General features: G+C 34.7%; 1 protein-coding gene across 3 annotated transcripts in view; it reads right to left on the bottom strand.

The window, feature by feature from the left end:
- The window catches only part of LOC144971577 (thyrotroph embryonic factor-like), a 30,408-nt gene extending 15,271 nt beyond the window's left edge, over nucleotides 1-15,137 (bottom strand). For 2 of the 3 annotated variants that reach the window (XM_078912621.1, XM_078912622.1), the window contains exons 1-3: nucleotides 14,872-15,137; nucleotides 9,990-10,238; nucleotides 817-1,092 (exon numbers count right to left, since the gene is read on the bottom strand). In XM_078912621.1, coding sequence (XP_078768747.1) covers nucleotides 817-1,092; nucleotides 9,990-10,238; nucleotides 14,872-14,962 — 616 coding nt within the window. In that variant the 5' untranslated portion in view covers nucleotides 14,963-15,137. The remainder of the gene's footprint in view (nucleotides 1-816; nucleotides 1,093-9,989; nucleotides 10,239-14,871) is intronic. The other variant, XM_078912623.1, reaches the window with a different exon arrangement.
- Nucleotides 15,138-15,864: the final 727 nt, after the last annotated feature.

Here is a 15,864-nt window from a genome sequence, read left to right as displayed (position 1 = left end):
GAAATTATGATACCCATTACCTCATTAATGCACTGAAATAAGTTATAAGAAATAGAAGTAAATTTCGCAAATATGCACCTTTTTGAATGGTTATTTTTCTTATATTGAAAAAAAAACCAAGAATGGGTGGGGTAGACAGTATGATCTCTTTTGACCAAAAGGGGCTGAGCTACTGGACAACCTCAGTGAAATGCCTGGACCATGTCCGTACTTCAGATACATAATAATAATTTTTAAAACCCCAAACTGGACTAATTCAAATTCAATCATGGAACTAAAATCTTAGACTTAGAAGAGGAAATTAGACATGGAGATAAAGAATAAAATAAAAACGGCTGGTGTGCTTTACAAAATCAATCATTTCAGCCATTTAAAAAAAAATCTTTAAAAATCTTATAGATGTGAATGTGATATATACTCCAATTATCTCGACTCTTTTTGGACATCTTTAATTATTCTAGTCATGACTAAATAGGGGGCACTTGTTTGACTATTTCACTTTGTCAAGGACTTGTGAAAATTGTGAAAACTAAGTAAAACAATACTTCTATGTTCAAACTTTTTTTTTTTATTCATTGAGGTATTATAATTATTAAAACGATCACTTTTTTTTTTTTTGGGGGGGGGGGGGGGGGGTGGTGCGTGGAAGGGGTAATTATACTCAGGATTAAATTCAAATGATTAATAGGATTCTATGAGACTACCATTCCCAATTAAAAATGGATGCATGCATACACCAAAATAAATTGATGATAAATAAATTAAAATTGTTAAAATATCATTTGTGAAAATGAAGGCATTGAAAACAAAACTCACCTGGGATGGAGGTGAGTGCCAGATCTTGGTCCGAAACTTGGAAATCCACTTTGAAGGAAGGGCTGCGAGGAGGTGAGGCTGATGGAGAGGAGTGGCTGCTGTGACTGCGAGAAGGGGATGCAGCTGTAGGGTGGGAGTGTGTAGGGAATGCAGGCGGTGGGTTAACGGCTGGTGACACTGATGACCCTTTGATGATGATGTAGTGTGAGGGGCTGAGAGGAGGAGTCCTAAGGTACTCGCGCGGGGAACTGACCACAGCATTTGGGTGTGTGTTCCCTGAAAAAAAAGTATATCAATAAATTAAAACACCTAAAAAAAAAGAAAATAACCTAAAACATCATCACATAGGTATAGATGATTGATAACCATTCTATAATCAGGATAACTGTGATTACAATGCATGAAAGAAGTAGAATAACCACACTCAAAACTGGGAACGTCATAAGTCAGTTTGATTAAAACTCGACTCAAAAATTGTTAAATCCAGTATGTACATACTAGATCTAGATGAATTTGATGCTTTTACCTTGTAATTTATATCATCGATATATTTTATATGTCATATCCATAACAGATTCGTCCCTTAATCAACTATGGAGCACAATTGAAGGTGGACCATCAAATGACAAAATGAGCGGAAGAAAAAATGAATGGGAACTTGACAATATCTATACAGATTACAACAAAAAAAAAAACATTTGAATTTTAAACTTGAGCCTTTGACACCAAAATTAAATAAAATATTATCTGTACTCAAGACTCATGACATTGAGCATGATGATGGTTCATAAAATGGGATCAAAATCTTTTACTCCCTTTTTTCTTTTTCTTTTTATGTTTCTATTTCTTTTGGAGTTTTTTTTTTTTTCATAGACGCATTTACTGCTAAGGTTAAAACTGGTCTCAATATTATTGCCAAGAGTCCTAATGCAGAAAGACTCATGACATTGAGCATGATGATGGTTCATAAAATGGGATCAAAATCTTTTACTCCCTTTTTTCTTTTTCTTTTTATGTTTCTATTTCTTTTGGAGTTTTTTTTTTTTTCATAGACGCATTTACTGCTAAGGTTAAAACTGGTCTCAATTTTTGCCAGAGTCTAATGCGAATCATGACATTGCTGATGAGGTTCATAAAATGGATCAAATCTTTTACTCCTTTTTTCTTTTCTTTTATGTTTCATTCTTTTGGTTTTTTTTTTTCATAGACGCATTTACTGCTAAGGTTAAAACTGGTCTCAATATTATTGCCAAGAGTCCTAATGCAGAAATCGTGTTAAAACAAACATAGCGAAATGAAATAAAGTCATCAGTCCAGCATGACGAAAGAGAATATTGGTCAACAATTTGAACCTCAAAGATTACCAAACACAACAATAAACAGAAAAAGAAAGAGAAGCAAAATAATGAATTACAATTAATAACAAGAAATGAAGTGAGTAAAAAATTGCCAGAAACAATAAAGAATATAAACTTTGTGGTGATGGGGAGTCAAACCCACGACCTGGCCATGCTCTACAATCCACAACTCCAACAAACAGTGGTAACCATCTTGAGACCCTCTCCGTCATTGTCGAGTTAGCATTTAAGCTACAAGCTCTGTTCTCAACACAAACATATAGCACAGAGGCGATTGAGACATTGAGAAAGCTCCGATATGATATTTTGTGTTCGCAAAGTTTTTTACTTTATTGTTCTCTGGAACTTTCCGACTCAGTTCATTTCTTGTTTTTATCAACATTAGTGCCAGCTCCACTCACTTTTCTAACTCTACTTGATCTTATCAAGCTGAGGATAATTATCATGACAAAGCGGCACACAACAGCAACTGACTAGCTAATTGCATAATGAGACAAGTTCTTTTATCTATAACATTGTTAAAATATATATATATATATATATATTAAAAAATATTCACTTGTGCCAAAAAATAAATCTGTTAACTAATGATCTTAATAATTGTACTTTTTAACGTAGTTGAATATTCAGTTTCTTAAAAAACAGTGAAGCTCTCCCCCTGTTTTTCTCTCCAAAACTCAATGAAGGTGGAGCACATTTATATGGCAGACAATGAAGTAATAAATGAATTTGTATTGATTTAGATTTTCTATTACTGGGTTACTTAGGCTGATTTGTTAGGTAATTGGCTTGTTTACAACTACAACCATACAAATGATTGAGGTCATATTTCATTATGTTCCCGGAGGCTGATTTGTTAGGTAATTGGCTTGTTTACAACTACAACCATACAAATGATTGAGGTCATATTTCATTATGTTCCCGGAGGCTGATTTGTTAGGTAATTGGCTTTGTTACAACTACAACCATACAAATGATTGAGGTCATATTTCATTATGTTCCCGGAGGCTGATTTGTTAGGTAATTGGCTTGCTTACAACTACAACCATACAAATGATTGAGTCATATTTCATTATGTTCCCGGAGGCTGATTTGTTAGGTAATTGGCTTGCTTACAACTACAACCATACAAATGATTGAGGTCATATTTCATTATGTTCCCGGAGGGTGATTTGTTAGGTAATTGGCTTGCTTACAACTACAACCATACAAATGATTGAGGTCATATTTCATTATGTTCCCGGAGGGTGATTTGTTAGGTAATTGGCTTGCTTACAACTACAACCATACAAATGATTGAGGTCATATTTCATTATGTTCCCGGAGGTGATTTGTTAGGTAATTGGCTTGCTTACAACTACAACCATACAAATGATTGAGGTCATATTTCATTATGTTCCCGGAGGTGATTTGTTAGGTAATTGGCTTGCTTACAACTACAACCATACAAATGATTGAGGTCATATTTCATTATGTTCCCGGAGGGTGATTTGTTAGGTAATTGGCTTGCTTACAACTAAAACCATACAAATGATTGAGGTCATATTTCATTATGTTCCCGGAGGCTGATTTGTTAGGTAATTGGCTTGCTTACAACTACAACCATACAAATGATTGAGGTCATATTTCATTATGTTCCCGGAGGCTGATTTGTTAGGTAATTGGCTTGCTTACAACTACAACCATACAAATGATTGAGATCATATTTCATTATGTTCCCGGAGGCTGATTTGTTAGGTAATTGGCTTGCTTACAACTACAACCATACAAATGATTGAGGTCATATTTCATTATGTTCCCGGAGGGTGATTTGTTAGGTAATTGGCTTGCTTACAACTACAACCATACAAATGATTGAGGTCATATTTCATTATGTTCCCGGAGGTGATTTGTTAGGTAATTGGCTTGCTTACAACTACAACCATACAAATGATTGAGGTCATATTTCATTATGTTCCCGGAGGGTGATTTGTTAGGTAATTGGCTTGCTTACAACTACAACCATACAAATGATTGAGGTCATATTTCATTATGTTCCCGGAGGCTGATTTGTTAGGTAATTGGCTTGCTTACAACTACAACCATACAAATGATTGAGGTCATATTTCATTATGTTCCCGGAGGGTGATTTGTTAGGTAATTGGCTTGCTTACAACTACAACCATACAAATGATTGAGATCATATTTCATTATGTTCCCGGAGGCTGATTTGTTAGGTAATTGGCTTGCTTACAACTACAACCATACAAATGATTGAGGTCATATTTCATTATGTTCCCGGAGGCTGATTTGTTAGGTAATTGGCTTGCTTACAACTACAACCATACAAATGATTGAGATCATATTTCATTATGTTCCCGGAGGCTGATTTGTTAGGTAATTGGCTTGCTTACAACTACAACCATACAAATGATTGAGATCATATTTCATTATGTTCCCGGAGGCTGATTTGTTAGGTAATTGGCTTGCTTACAACTACAACCATACAAATGATTGAGATCATATTTCATTATGTTCCCGGAGGGTGATTTGTTAGGTAATTGGCTTGCTTACAACTACAACCATACAAATGATTGAGATCATATTTCATTATGTTCCCGGAGGCTGATTTGTTAGGTAATTGGCTTGCTTACAACTACAACCATACAAATGATTGAGATCATATTTCATTATGTTCCCGGAGGCTGATTTGTTAGGTAATTGGCTTGCTTACAACTACAACCATACAAATGATTGAGATCATATTTCATTATGTTCCCGGAGGCTGATTTGTTAGGTAATTGGCTTGCTTACAACTACAACCATACAAATGATTGAGATCATATTTCATTATGTTCCCGGAGGCTGATTTGTTAGGTAATTGGCTTGCTTACAACTACAACCATACAAATGATTGAGATCATATTTCATTTGTTCCCGGAGGCTGATTTGTTAGGTAATTGGCTTGCTTACAACTACAACCATACAAATGATTGAGATCATATTTCATTATGTTCCCGGAGGCTGATTTGTTAGGTAATTGGCTTGCTTACAACTACAACCATACAAATGATTGAGGTCATATTTCATTATGTTCCCGGAGGCTGATTTGTTAGGTAATTGGCTTGCTTACAACTACAACCATACAAATGATTGAGATCATATTTCATTATGTTCCCGGAGGCTGATTTGTTAGGTAATTGGCTTGCTTACAACTACAACCATACAAATGATTGAGATCATATTTCATTATGTTCCCGGAGGCTGATTTGTTAGGTAATTGGCTTGCTTACAACTACAACCATACAAATGATTGAGGTCATATTCATTATGTTCCCGGAGGGTGATTTGTTAGGTAATTGGCTTGCTTACAACTACAACCATACAAATGATTGAGGTCATATTTCATTATGTTCCCGGAGGTGATTTGTTAGGTAATTGGCTTGTTTACAACTACAACCATACAAATGATTGAGGTCATATTTCATTATGTTCCCGGAGGGTGATTTGTTAGGTAATTGGCTTGTTTACAACTACAACCATACAAATGATTGAGGTCATATTTCATTATGTTCCCGGAGGGTGATTTGTTAGGTAATTGGCTTGTTTACAACTACAACCATACAAATGATTGAGGTCATATTTCATTATGTTCCCGGAGGGTGATTTGTTAGGTAATTGGCTTGTTACAACTACAACCATACAAATGATTGAGGATCATATTTCATTATGTTCCCGGAGGTGATTTGTTAGGTAATTGGCTTGCTTACAACTACAACCATACAAATGATTGAGGTCATATTTCATTATGTTCCCGGAGGCTGATTTGTTAGGTAATTGGCTTGCTTACAACTACAACCATACAAATGATTGAGGTCATATTTCATTATGTTCCCGGAGGGTGATTTGTTAGGTAATTGGCTTGCTTACAACTACAACCATACAAATGATTGAGGTCATATTTCATTATGTTCCCGGAGGGTGATTTGTTAGGTAATTGGCTTGCTTACAACTACAACCATACAAATGATTGAGGTCATATTTCATTATGTTCCCGGAGGTGATTTGTTAGGTAATTGGCTTGCTTACAACTACAACCATACAAATGATTGAGGTCATATTTCATTATGTTCCCGGAGGGTGATTTGTTAGGTAATTGGCTTGCTTACAACTACAACCATACAAATGATTGAGGTCATATTTCATTATGTTCCCGGAGGGTGATTTGTTAGGTAATTGGCTTGCTTACAACTACAACCATACAAATGATTGAGGTCATATTTCATTATGTTCCCGGAGGTGATTTGTTAGGTAATTGGCTTGCTTACAACTACAACCATACAAATGATTGAGGTCATATTTCATTATGTTCCCGGAGGGTGATTTGTTAGGTAATTGGCTTGCTTACAACTACAACCATACAAATGATTGAGGTCATATTTCATTATGTTCCCGGAGGCTGATTTGTTAGGTAATTGGCTTGCTTACAACTACAACCATACAAATGATTGAGGTCATATTTCATTATGTTCCCGGAGGTGATTTGTTAGGTAATTGGCTTGCTTACAACTACAACCATACAAATGATTGAGGTCATATTTCATTATGTTCCCGGAGGGTGATTTGTTAGGTAATTGGCTTGCTTACAACTACAACCATACAAATGATTGAGGTCATATTTCATTATGTTCCCGGAGGTGATTTGTTAGGTAATTGGCTTGCTTACAACTACAACCATACAAATGATTGAGGTCATATTTCATTATGTTCCCGGAGGGTGATTTGTTAGGTAATTGGCTTGCTTACAACTACAACCATACAAATGATTGAGGTCATATTTCATTATGTTCCCGGAGGGTGATTTGTTAGGTAATTGGCTTGCTTACAACTACAACCATACAAATGATTGAGGTCATATTTCATTATGTTCCCGGAGGGTGATTTGTTAGGTAATTGGCTTGCTTACAACTACAACCATACAAATGATTGAGGTCATATTTCATTATGTTCCCGGAGGGTGATTTGTTAGGTAATTGGCTTGCTTACAACTACAACCATACAAATGATTGAGATCATATTTCATTATGTTCCCGGAGGCTGATTTGTTAGGTAATTGGCTTGCTTACAACTACAACCATACAAATGATTGAGGTCATATTTCATTATGTTCCCGGCTTATCAGTCTTGAGACAAGATACCCTAAGTATCAGTGCCACATGAGTGACGAATAATAAAATAGACATTTTTTTTTTCATGATATGCAATTCTTTTTTTTATTTGTCTTTTTGTGTACATTTGAATGTTGATCATTACCATTTGATTACCAGTAAATGGTAGGAAGAAAGTAACCAGAAAAAAAATATTGTGAGCTTCATTGATGTGACGACTATTTTGTGATTGATGTGACAAGGTGGAAAGAAACATTTCGTATGCTAACAAGAAATTGTCCCAGGCATCAGACATTAACAACAATGTATAAGAATCATTACAATTTCAAAATACATTAGTGACTGTTCAGTTTTTGTTGGTTATCAAAGAATTTCCAAGATTTCAACTGAAATATGGCTCAAACTACCTAAGAGAAAGAATGAGAAAAAATAGAATGACCGTGACAAAGGAAAAAATCAAGACGAGGGAAATAAATTTGCAACATCAGCAGAGAAATTGTGGATAAAAAAATCAAACTAATGAAAAAGAAAATAATTGAGCATAAATGAAAAGTGGTGAAATGAAAAAAAGAAATGGGATGCAGAGCAACAACTGAAGAAAAATATTGGAAAATCATCGATCCCAAAAATGTTTTCAAATCTGCACAGCATTTGGATGCACTTTTGTCAAAAGCTAAAGCCTGTCTACCAACCCATCCATGTAGAAAGTCAACAGTTGCTTCTGCTCTTGCTGATAAATTTCCTAAAGCAGACAATTCAGCCACTATGACTAAGACAAGTGACAAGTGAATCAGCTCTAGACAGACACTGAAGTTAAAAGGTTTTACAAAAAGATTATGATTTTTTGGCAATAAGTGAAGTAAAAAAAAAATAACAGTAAGAACGAAAGAGCGTTAACAAAGGAAACAAAAGAAGTTGTCACTTTCAACAGAAAGAAATCCACGCACAGTTCAAAACTTGAATTTGACAAGCTTTAAAGACCTAACAGCTTTGATAACAACATGTCATGTCAGATGATGTGTAACAAATGACACACGAGCTGTAGTTTGCAACAATTAATTGATTCTAAAGGACTTTGTGTTAAAGGGTGGTGCAAACGACACTGACAACGTGTATTTGTGTTCTGTCTGACGGAATTCAAAGCCAGTTCAAGAATTTTGCTATTTTCATTTTCAAAGCAGGAAACATTTTATGAAAACACACAAGACAAGTTGCAGATTGGTGGAGGAAGAAAAAAAATTGACTGGGCCAGGTTGGTGATGAACCTATCCAAAACAAATCGCTTTCTTTCCCAAATTAAATAAATAACAATGTGAAATTGAATGTAAGCTTCAATTTAATTATGAAAACAGATAGAATGGACGTTTCAGGTTTCCCCTTTATTAACAAACAGGATGAATTAAACACTAGAGATGTTGAGTCATTCATCTCTAATGTTTCATTCATCCTGTTTGTTAATAAAGGGGAAACCTGAAATGTCCATTCTATCTGTTTTTTGTAATTAAATCGAAGCTTACATTCAATTTCACATTGTTATTTATTTCTTCAAGCTTCGAGAAGCAACATTTACATTTCCCAAAGTAAAGCTCATTGATTTTAGTTTTTAAGTTGAAAATGGATATTATGTCTAAATTTTCAACAAAAAAAAAAAAAAACGGTTGAGAAATAAACCAAGGTTAATTTGATCATTTGTTTTGGACAGAGTACACGCTGTATATAAATCAGAGAAGTTTACAAATGACCCCAAAAATTTGCATACAAAAATTACCACATTAGTGACAGAATAATTTTGTTCCATCATCTTTTTGAAAATCTTTTAAGGAGAGGAACATGTCATTGGTGTGGAGTGGCTTTGCAGACCATCAATATTTTCTTTATGGTACCCTACAATGTAAATCTACGGCCCTTTTAATGCTCTGAATGACACACAAGTAACGATGGACTTGCCCATTACATAAAAAGATCAATGAGAATCTTCCAAAATGTTATGTTCAATTATGATTTTTTAAATAGTTTGTCTTGATTTTTAAAAGAAAAAACTTTTCATTTGAATAGATTTGAACAGTTTAACATTTGATTACCAATTCCTCTGTGCAGCCATTATTTTCTTTCTGACATGCTTCTTTTTTTCTTCCTTTCTTCTCTTAATTTCATTTCTGCAGCAAGTGTTACAATATCCCAGCCCCAATGACGGTATAAAATTACACCATGGAATATTCTCTCATACTATTCTTATTTATTATTTTAAATCATTTTTCATTCTACCAAATTTCCAGATATTCCAAATTTTTGTACTGTACTTACAAAACTTTGAAATATTTAATGCTTGACGGTATTATTACTATTTTAATGCTGTAATTTAGACTTGCCATACAATAAATATCATACTTGATACTGGTTTCAACCCAACAAAATACCAAATCGAGGGATTGAGTCACAATTTACTAATTTGTCGCGTCTCTCTAATCCAGATGTCTCCATTTTATCCCGACAGGTTGCCTAGGGATGGAATTTTGTCCTTTATTTGTACACTTAAGGAACTGAAGTCTACTATCTGGATGTTTGCTCTATAGTCTGTAGTCTGAACAAAATGCTAGGAATGGAGGTGTTTGGATTGGAGAGAAGTGACAGTCTAGTAGTTACAACAAAAAAACTCCACAACATTTACCACCACTGTGAAGAGGGTCATCATCATCTGTGCTGGCATTCAACCCTCCTCCTATATCTGCCAGTCCATCCTCACCAGGTGCAGGGATGTCATTCTCTGAGAGAAACTCGTCCAAATCCATGTACTCCAGGTTAAGGTCCATGCCGTATGATTTGTCCCACAGTGTGGGACCAAGGAAGGCCGAACCGTAGTTATACTGAACTCCATCTGAACCACCATCTTCTTTCTTCACCTTTGCTACGTTGCTTGCTATATATATATAGAGAGAAAAAAAATAATTAATAAGGTAATGTTAATTAGTAAGAAAATGGCCTGTACAATACACTAGGCATATACTGGATAATAGTAACAGACTGACAAACTTGAAGTGACGCACACATTCACGGCAAGCGTCCATAGACACTGCGCAGCCATAATTTTTAACTTTTTTTTTAAAGCCTCTCTATGGTGAAAAAAAAATACAGATCTAAAAATCGATATTAGTCATAAAAAAGGAGCTTTCACTAAAACACTCCATAAAATGAATAAACTAGAAAAAATTAATCAAGCTAGGAAGTAGCTTGATAACTTGAGGGACCTTAAAACCGCTTAACAATTAAATGGATCAAACATCTACCAACACAGGTTTTTCAAGATAGAATAGTTAATATAATGTTCCTACAAAAGGGAAATCATCCATTTACTTATATAGAGATTATTAGATACATTTCCATGGCTGTTTGTCAATATGTGTTAATAAGTATTCAAAGCATTAAATTTTCAAATATCATTTCAAACCTACCAAACCTGGGTCACACCATTCATGTTGAGTGTTGTGACAGTTTAGTGTTCTACTACAGTTGATAGACGTCATTTTTAAATGCAGATATTACTATTTATATTACATGGGTCCCTGCCACTAGAACAACAAATCAACAATATTTCGATTGCTGAAAAATGTTTGTAAATGTCTTTCTTGATTTTTTTTTTGTATGAGAGGCAATCTAACAAAGTGAATTTAAAAACTTGAGAATTAATGGGAGAAAAACAAACTCAAGTATACTTGTACAGATGTCTGCACGAACAATCTTTGTACCAGATAAGCATAATAACAATTGAACTAAATACTGATTATGTGTCTCAAGAGGAGTCTTGATAACAAAGATAAAATCTAGATCTTGATTGACATGAAATAGTTTTCTTTCAGTATCAGTTATTATTTCACCAATATGTGCCACATCTGTCCCTTGAATTTGAAGGTCAATCTCGAGCTATCATCCAAATTGAAACAGATGAGAGTATCAAATATTGAATATGTAGCTGCACTGTTCAATGTTTCTCTGGAAACAGAGTTGAGTATGATCCTATTTTAATGAGAAAGATGAACACAGGGGTTTGTAAAGAAATGCATGTGTCCTGGAAGGAAGAGAAAGAGTAATGATGTTGGTGATGAAGCAACTGTATGAAAGCGACCATTTCCTTCAACCAAGAAAAAAAATTGAGGAACTTGCATTTGGAATCAATGGGAAGAAGACAATGTTACAAGAAAATGTTTGGCCTGATAAGAAATTTATGGAACATCACTGGGACATTCTTGGCCATGCAGTTCTTCTTACAACATCAGCACCTCAAACATGCCTTGAACCTTTTCAAGGTTTCTGGCAGGGGTGGAACCCAAATTCCCAATATTATGGTCAGAAACACAACAAGATCCACGAGAAAACAACTGATCACTCTCATTAACCACACCACATATTGATTTTTTCAAAAACAGAAAGTTGCAACTTTCACCTCTGGGTGTGTCTCGTAACACCATAGAAAGAAAAATAGTTGATATTTTTGGAAAATGGTTTTCTCGATAATTTTTGTCATGCTTTCGTATGAAATTCTTTTTTTAAAAGTTTTATACTTCAATTTATGCATCAGGGTCAACTTTTCAAAGAGCTAAAAAATGGGACACCTTAACGTTTAAAATACTGTTATGATTATACAGACTCCAATCCGAACAGCCTTTATATGTTGACGGGATGAGTTTTTGTTTTCATCTTTATTAATGGTTTGTTTATTTAAATACAGAACACAAAAATTATTTTTATTTTATGTTTTGTTTCAGTTTTCATTTTCTTTTCTTATTCCGTTCTTCAATCTTCTCTTTGTTTAAAAAATTTGTTAACTTTCTTTTGGGGGGGAGGGGCATTATCTAGAATGTGCTTCCTCTCGTTGTCGTAGAAGTTGCAGAATGATGCAAATAGGAAAGCAAAAAAAAATCTCGAGAACAGAAACTGGAAACTGTTCAGAGAAATAGAGTTCTAGTTTACTTCGAGCATTCGGAGAAACAGTCACTTTGTAATAATAATAACCACGTATCATGACATTATCTGATTATTTTTAGTCAGGAAAAGTTTTAAAAAGGGTGGGAGTGTACTGAGGGGCAACATGTTAAAATTTGATAGATATTAACGCCTATGGTTTAATGTGCAAAGGCATCAACTTATTATTTCATTTTCCTTCAAGTGGAGAACAGTTGGTTTAGGCATTTCCCTCCCTGACCATTTTAGAGTTTATCTTTCTAAAATAGTACTAGTACAGTATACTGTAAGTATGAAATGTCTTTCTTGGCCGAAAATTAAGTAAACAAAATTGGGTTCATTTCGTTTATACTGTAGCTACATTGGAGTTGGAGAGGGGAACATTATCATTACTATCATTTTTAGTATTATTATATCTCCCATGTACTCATACTCTTCAACTCTTCTACTTCTATGATCTATACTCATACTCATATTCTTAACATAGTGTTTTTATGCACCTCCGTTGACAGTGTATCTTAACGGATCGTTTTTATGCACCTCCGTTATGCATGCGCATTCCACCCAATTTCATCAGCGATGCTGTTTTTCTGTATTTGGACATGACAAAAGTTATATTGTGACGTCTGTAGGTAGGTCATTGTTAATAAATTTTTTTAAATAATATAATCTAAAAAATCGAAATTTAAAACCAAAAAATAGAAGTTGCATTGAAGGTAAAATAATGTTCAAGAGAGACCTTATTAAATGTTATGAACAGTCAGGTGGCTCCGTGAAAGTACTGGGTTTGATTCCCATTGTGGTCTTTTTAAAATTTTACTTTATTGAGAAAGACATCATTTTTGTTGTTATAGTTACCGTTAATGGACACATTTTTAATACTTTAAATCAAGGTATTATTATTATTATTACTAATTATATTTTTATTGAAACAACATCAGTACCATTCAATGTGTTATCTACATGCTTTTTCTTTGTCTTTAGTAAATGTCGATTGCTATTATTTTGTATTTTATCATTATCATCAGTGTGTTTGTTTACCAGTCTTTGTCTTTTTATTGTTTTATAATTTTGTTTTTGTTTGATTTTTCGTCATTTTTTTGTTTTGTTTTTTCAAAAGGTTCTTATCATGCTTAAAAAAAATCTTCGATTTTAATTTTCTAAAATTGTTTATTAATTTGAGATCAGTATTTGTGTGCCATGTTTCTTTTTACCTTTGATTTTTAAAATTATTGTTATTTTTTATTATCATTATCATTATATAAGCGTACATCGGTAATCACTAAGCAGCGTGCTAAACTACAATCGTAACAATCTAAAACTATTTAAACTTCATGGACTTTGATGGGTCTATTCATAGAAAACAAGATGAGAAACCTCTTTTTCTGATGTGGGTCTATTTCTACACCGCACGTTTACACCCCCAATGGGGGTAAATAAAAACAGTGTTTTAATTAATTTTATTAATATGTATTGTCATAATTTAATTTGGACTTCCTTATGGGTATTCTATTTCCTGTCCCATCATTGTTTATACTACACCTATTCACCTTAACTACGCCATTCACACATCTCTCATTCATCCGTTGAGTCTTGTCATGTTTTGTTGATAAAGGGGGAAACCCGAAACGTCCGCATTATCTGTCTTCGTCTAATAGTAATAGATTGAAGCTTGCAATTTAACATTTATCGTTATTTTTTCCTTAGAGTTTCAAGCAGCAACATTTTATTAATTAACCAGCACGGTGCGCTTTTTTACACCTCCAACGGAGGTGCATAAAACGGTGCGCTTTTTGTACACCTTGTACACCGCCAACGGAGGTTGTTCCCTTATTCACGAGTCAGATTTACCATCTTTAACTTTATCTTTATCTCCATTTCCAACGGAGGTTGTTCCCTTATTCACGAGTCAGATTTACCATCTTTAACTTTATCTTTATCTCCATTTTATTGACTCATTTAGGCACCTCTATTTATTGGTTTTGTACCCAAAAGTGCCCAAATGAGGTGCATAAAAAGGCCACCTATTCTTAATTTAAGACATCGATTTTCATTTACCAAAAATCTGCACTGATACTCCTAGTTTAGTCTACATTTGTTGAGATTTTAAAATGTTGGTTGTTCCAATATAAGTAAGGACAATATTGTTTTTTAACTTATACGTTGTCATTGCCATTGACCCACATTATCACTATCAATGCCCAGTTTGAGAGTACAAGCGAACTTTCATTCAATGCGAGGTAAACAACCCGGAAAAATTGCCGAATCACGTTTGGGTCACGTTTTCAGAAACATGAATCGGGATTGATAATGGTCTAAATATAGCACACCACCAAATCGACCAACCAAACAACCCAAGTAAAAGTCACGTTGCAAAACACATGATGACCCAGTTAGTGTCTTTACACCTCGGAACAAGCGATTTGAGGACAAAAATATGAGAATGATAAAAAATTATAAGGATTATTAATTAATCAAATTAAAAATGGCATAAAAGGAGAATGGCGCATAATTTAATCAAAAGTGAAAAGGAACTGAACAGTCAGAATGACAGTGATCAAAATCAAAACAACACAACAGTTTAGAAAACTCACACTGTCCAATGATGGGAGGATTCTTCAAATTCGGATCCTCCAGCAGTGCTTTCAGAGTCATCGATCCGAGAAAATGTGGTTGAGCGGACATGTTTATTTCACTTGTCCTAAAATCCACGTAAGAATGAAATTAAAAACAAATCTCAGTGACAAATTGGGATCACATATAGTAGTGCGCGGTCGCAAACTGGTTATTGTGAATTGTGAACCTAAGGCAAGCGTAGTAGTCGGAAATGTCACTGAAATGTGCTTAGAGAACCTGTAACGAACCAATCAGCAGACGTTGTCGGTTCATGTGACCTGACGTCAATCAGCTGATCTTGGACTGCACAAACAACAGTTTATCTCTCTCTCTCTCTCTCTCTCTCTCTCTCTCTCTCTCTCTCTCTCTCTCTCTCTCTCTCTCTCTCTCTCTCTCTCTCTCTCTCTCACACACACACACACACGGACTGTGCATTGAGAGAGGGCAAATTTCATTTCTGCAAAATCACATTGCTTCATCAATGCGTCTTTTGTTAATTTAGGGTGCGAAGTGCTAAGTATTAATAAACTTTAAATCCACGATTTTAGAAAATAAACACACAGCTCCAAAATAGTACTCATTTTACACCTGATTACGGTGAGAGAATGTGAGTAAAGAGTCTTTCCCAAGGACTCAACTGTGCGCTGAGTGAGGCTCGAACCCAGGGCCTTCCGATCCGAAAGCGAGTGTCGTACCAATGCAATCAAATTGTGAAACTTTCATTTGAGAAATATAGGGGAAAGTAAGACACTTTTATTGTCTATAAATGACAAATTAAAAATTGAGCTTTTATATAGCGCAATATCCACTAAATGTGCTCAAAGCGCTTTACAAGGGGTCCCTGACAAACAGCAACACGTAGCATATAGAACGAGACATGACACCTGTGATAATACATTTTTTTTCCGTACAGAGACAACGCTGTCATGTTAACGGCCAGTTCGGTAAGAGAAAGTGAGTAAAGAGCTTTT

Source organism: Berghia stephanieae, chromosome 4 (genome assembly GCF_034508935.2).
Source record: "Berghia stephanieae isolate SIO BIC M18660-M18661 chromosome 4, UCSD_Bste_1.3, whole genome shotgun sequence".
NCBI lineage: Eukaryota > Metazoa > Mollusca > Gastropoda > Nudibranchia > Aeolidiidae > Berghia > Berghia stephanieae.
This window is presented reverse-complemented; position numbering and strand designations above follow the sequence as displayed.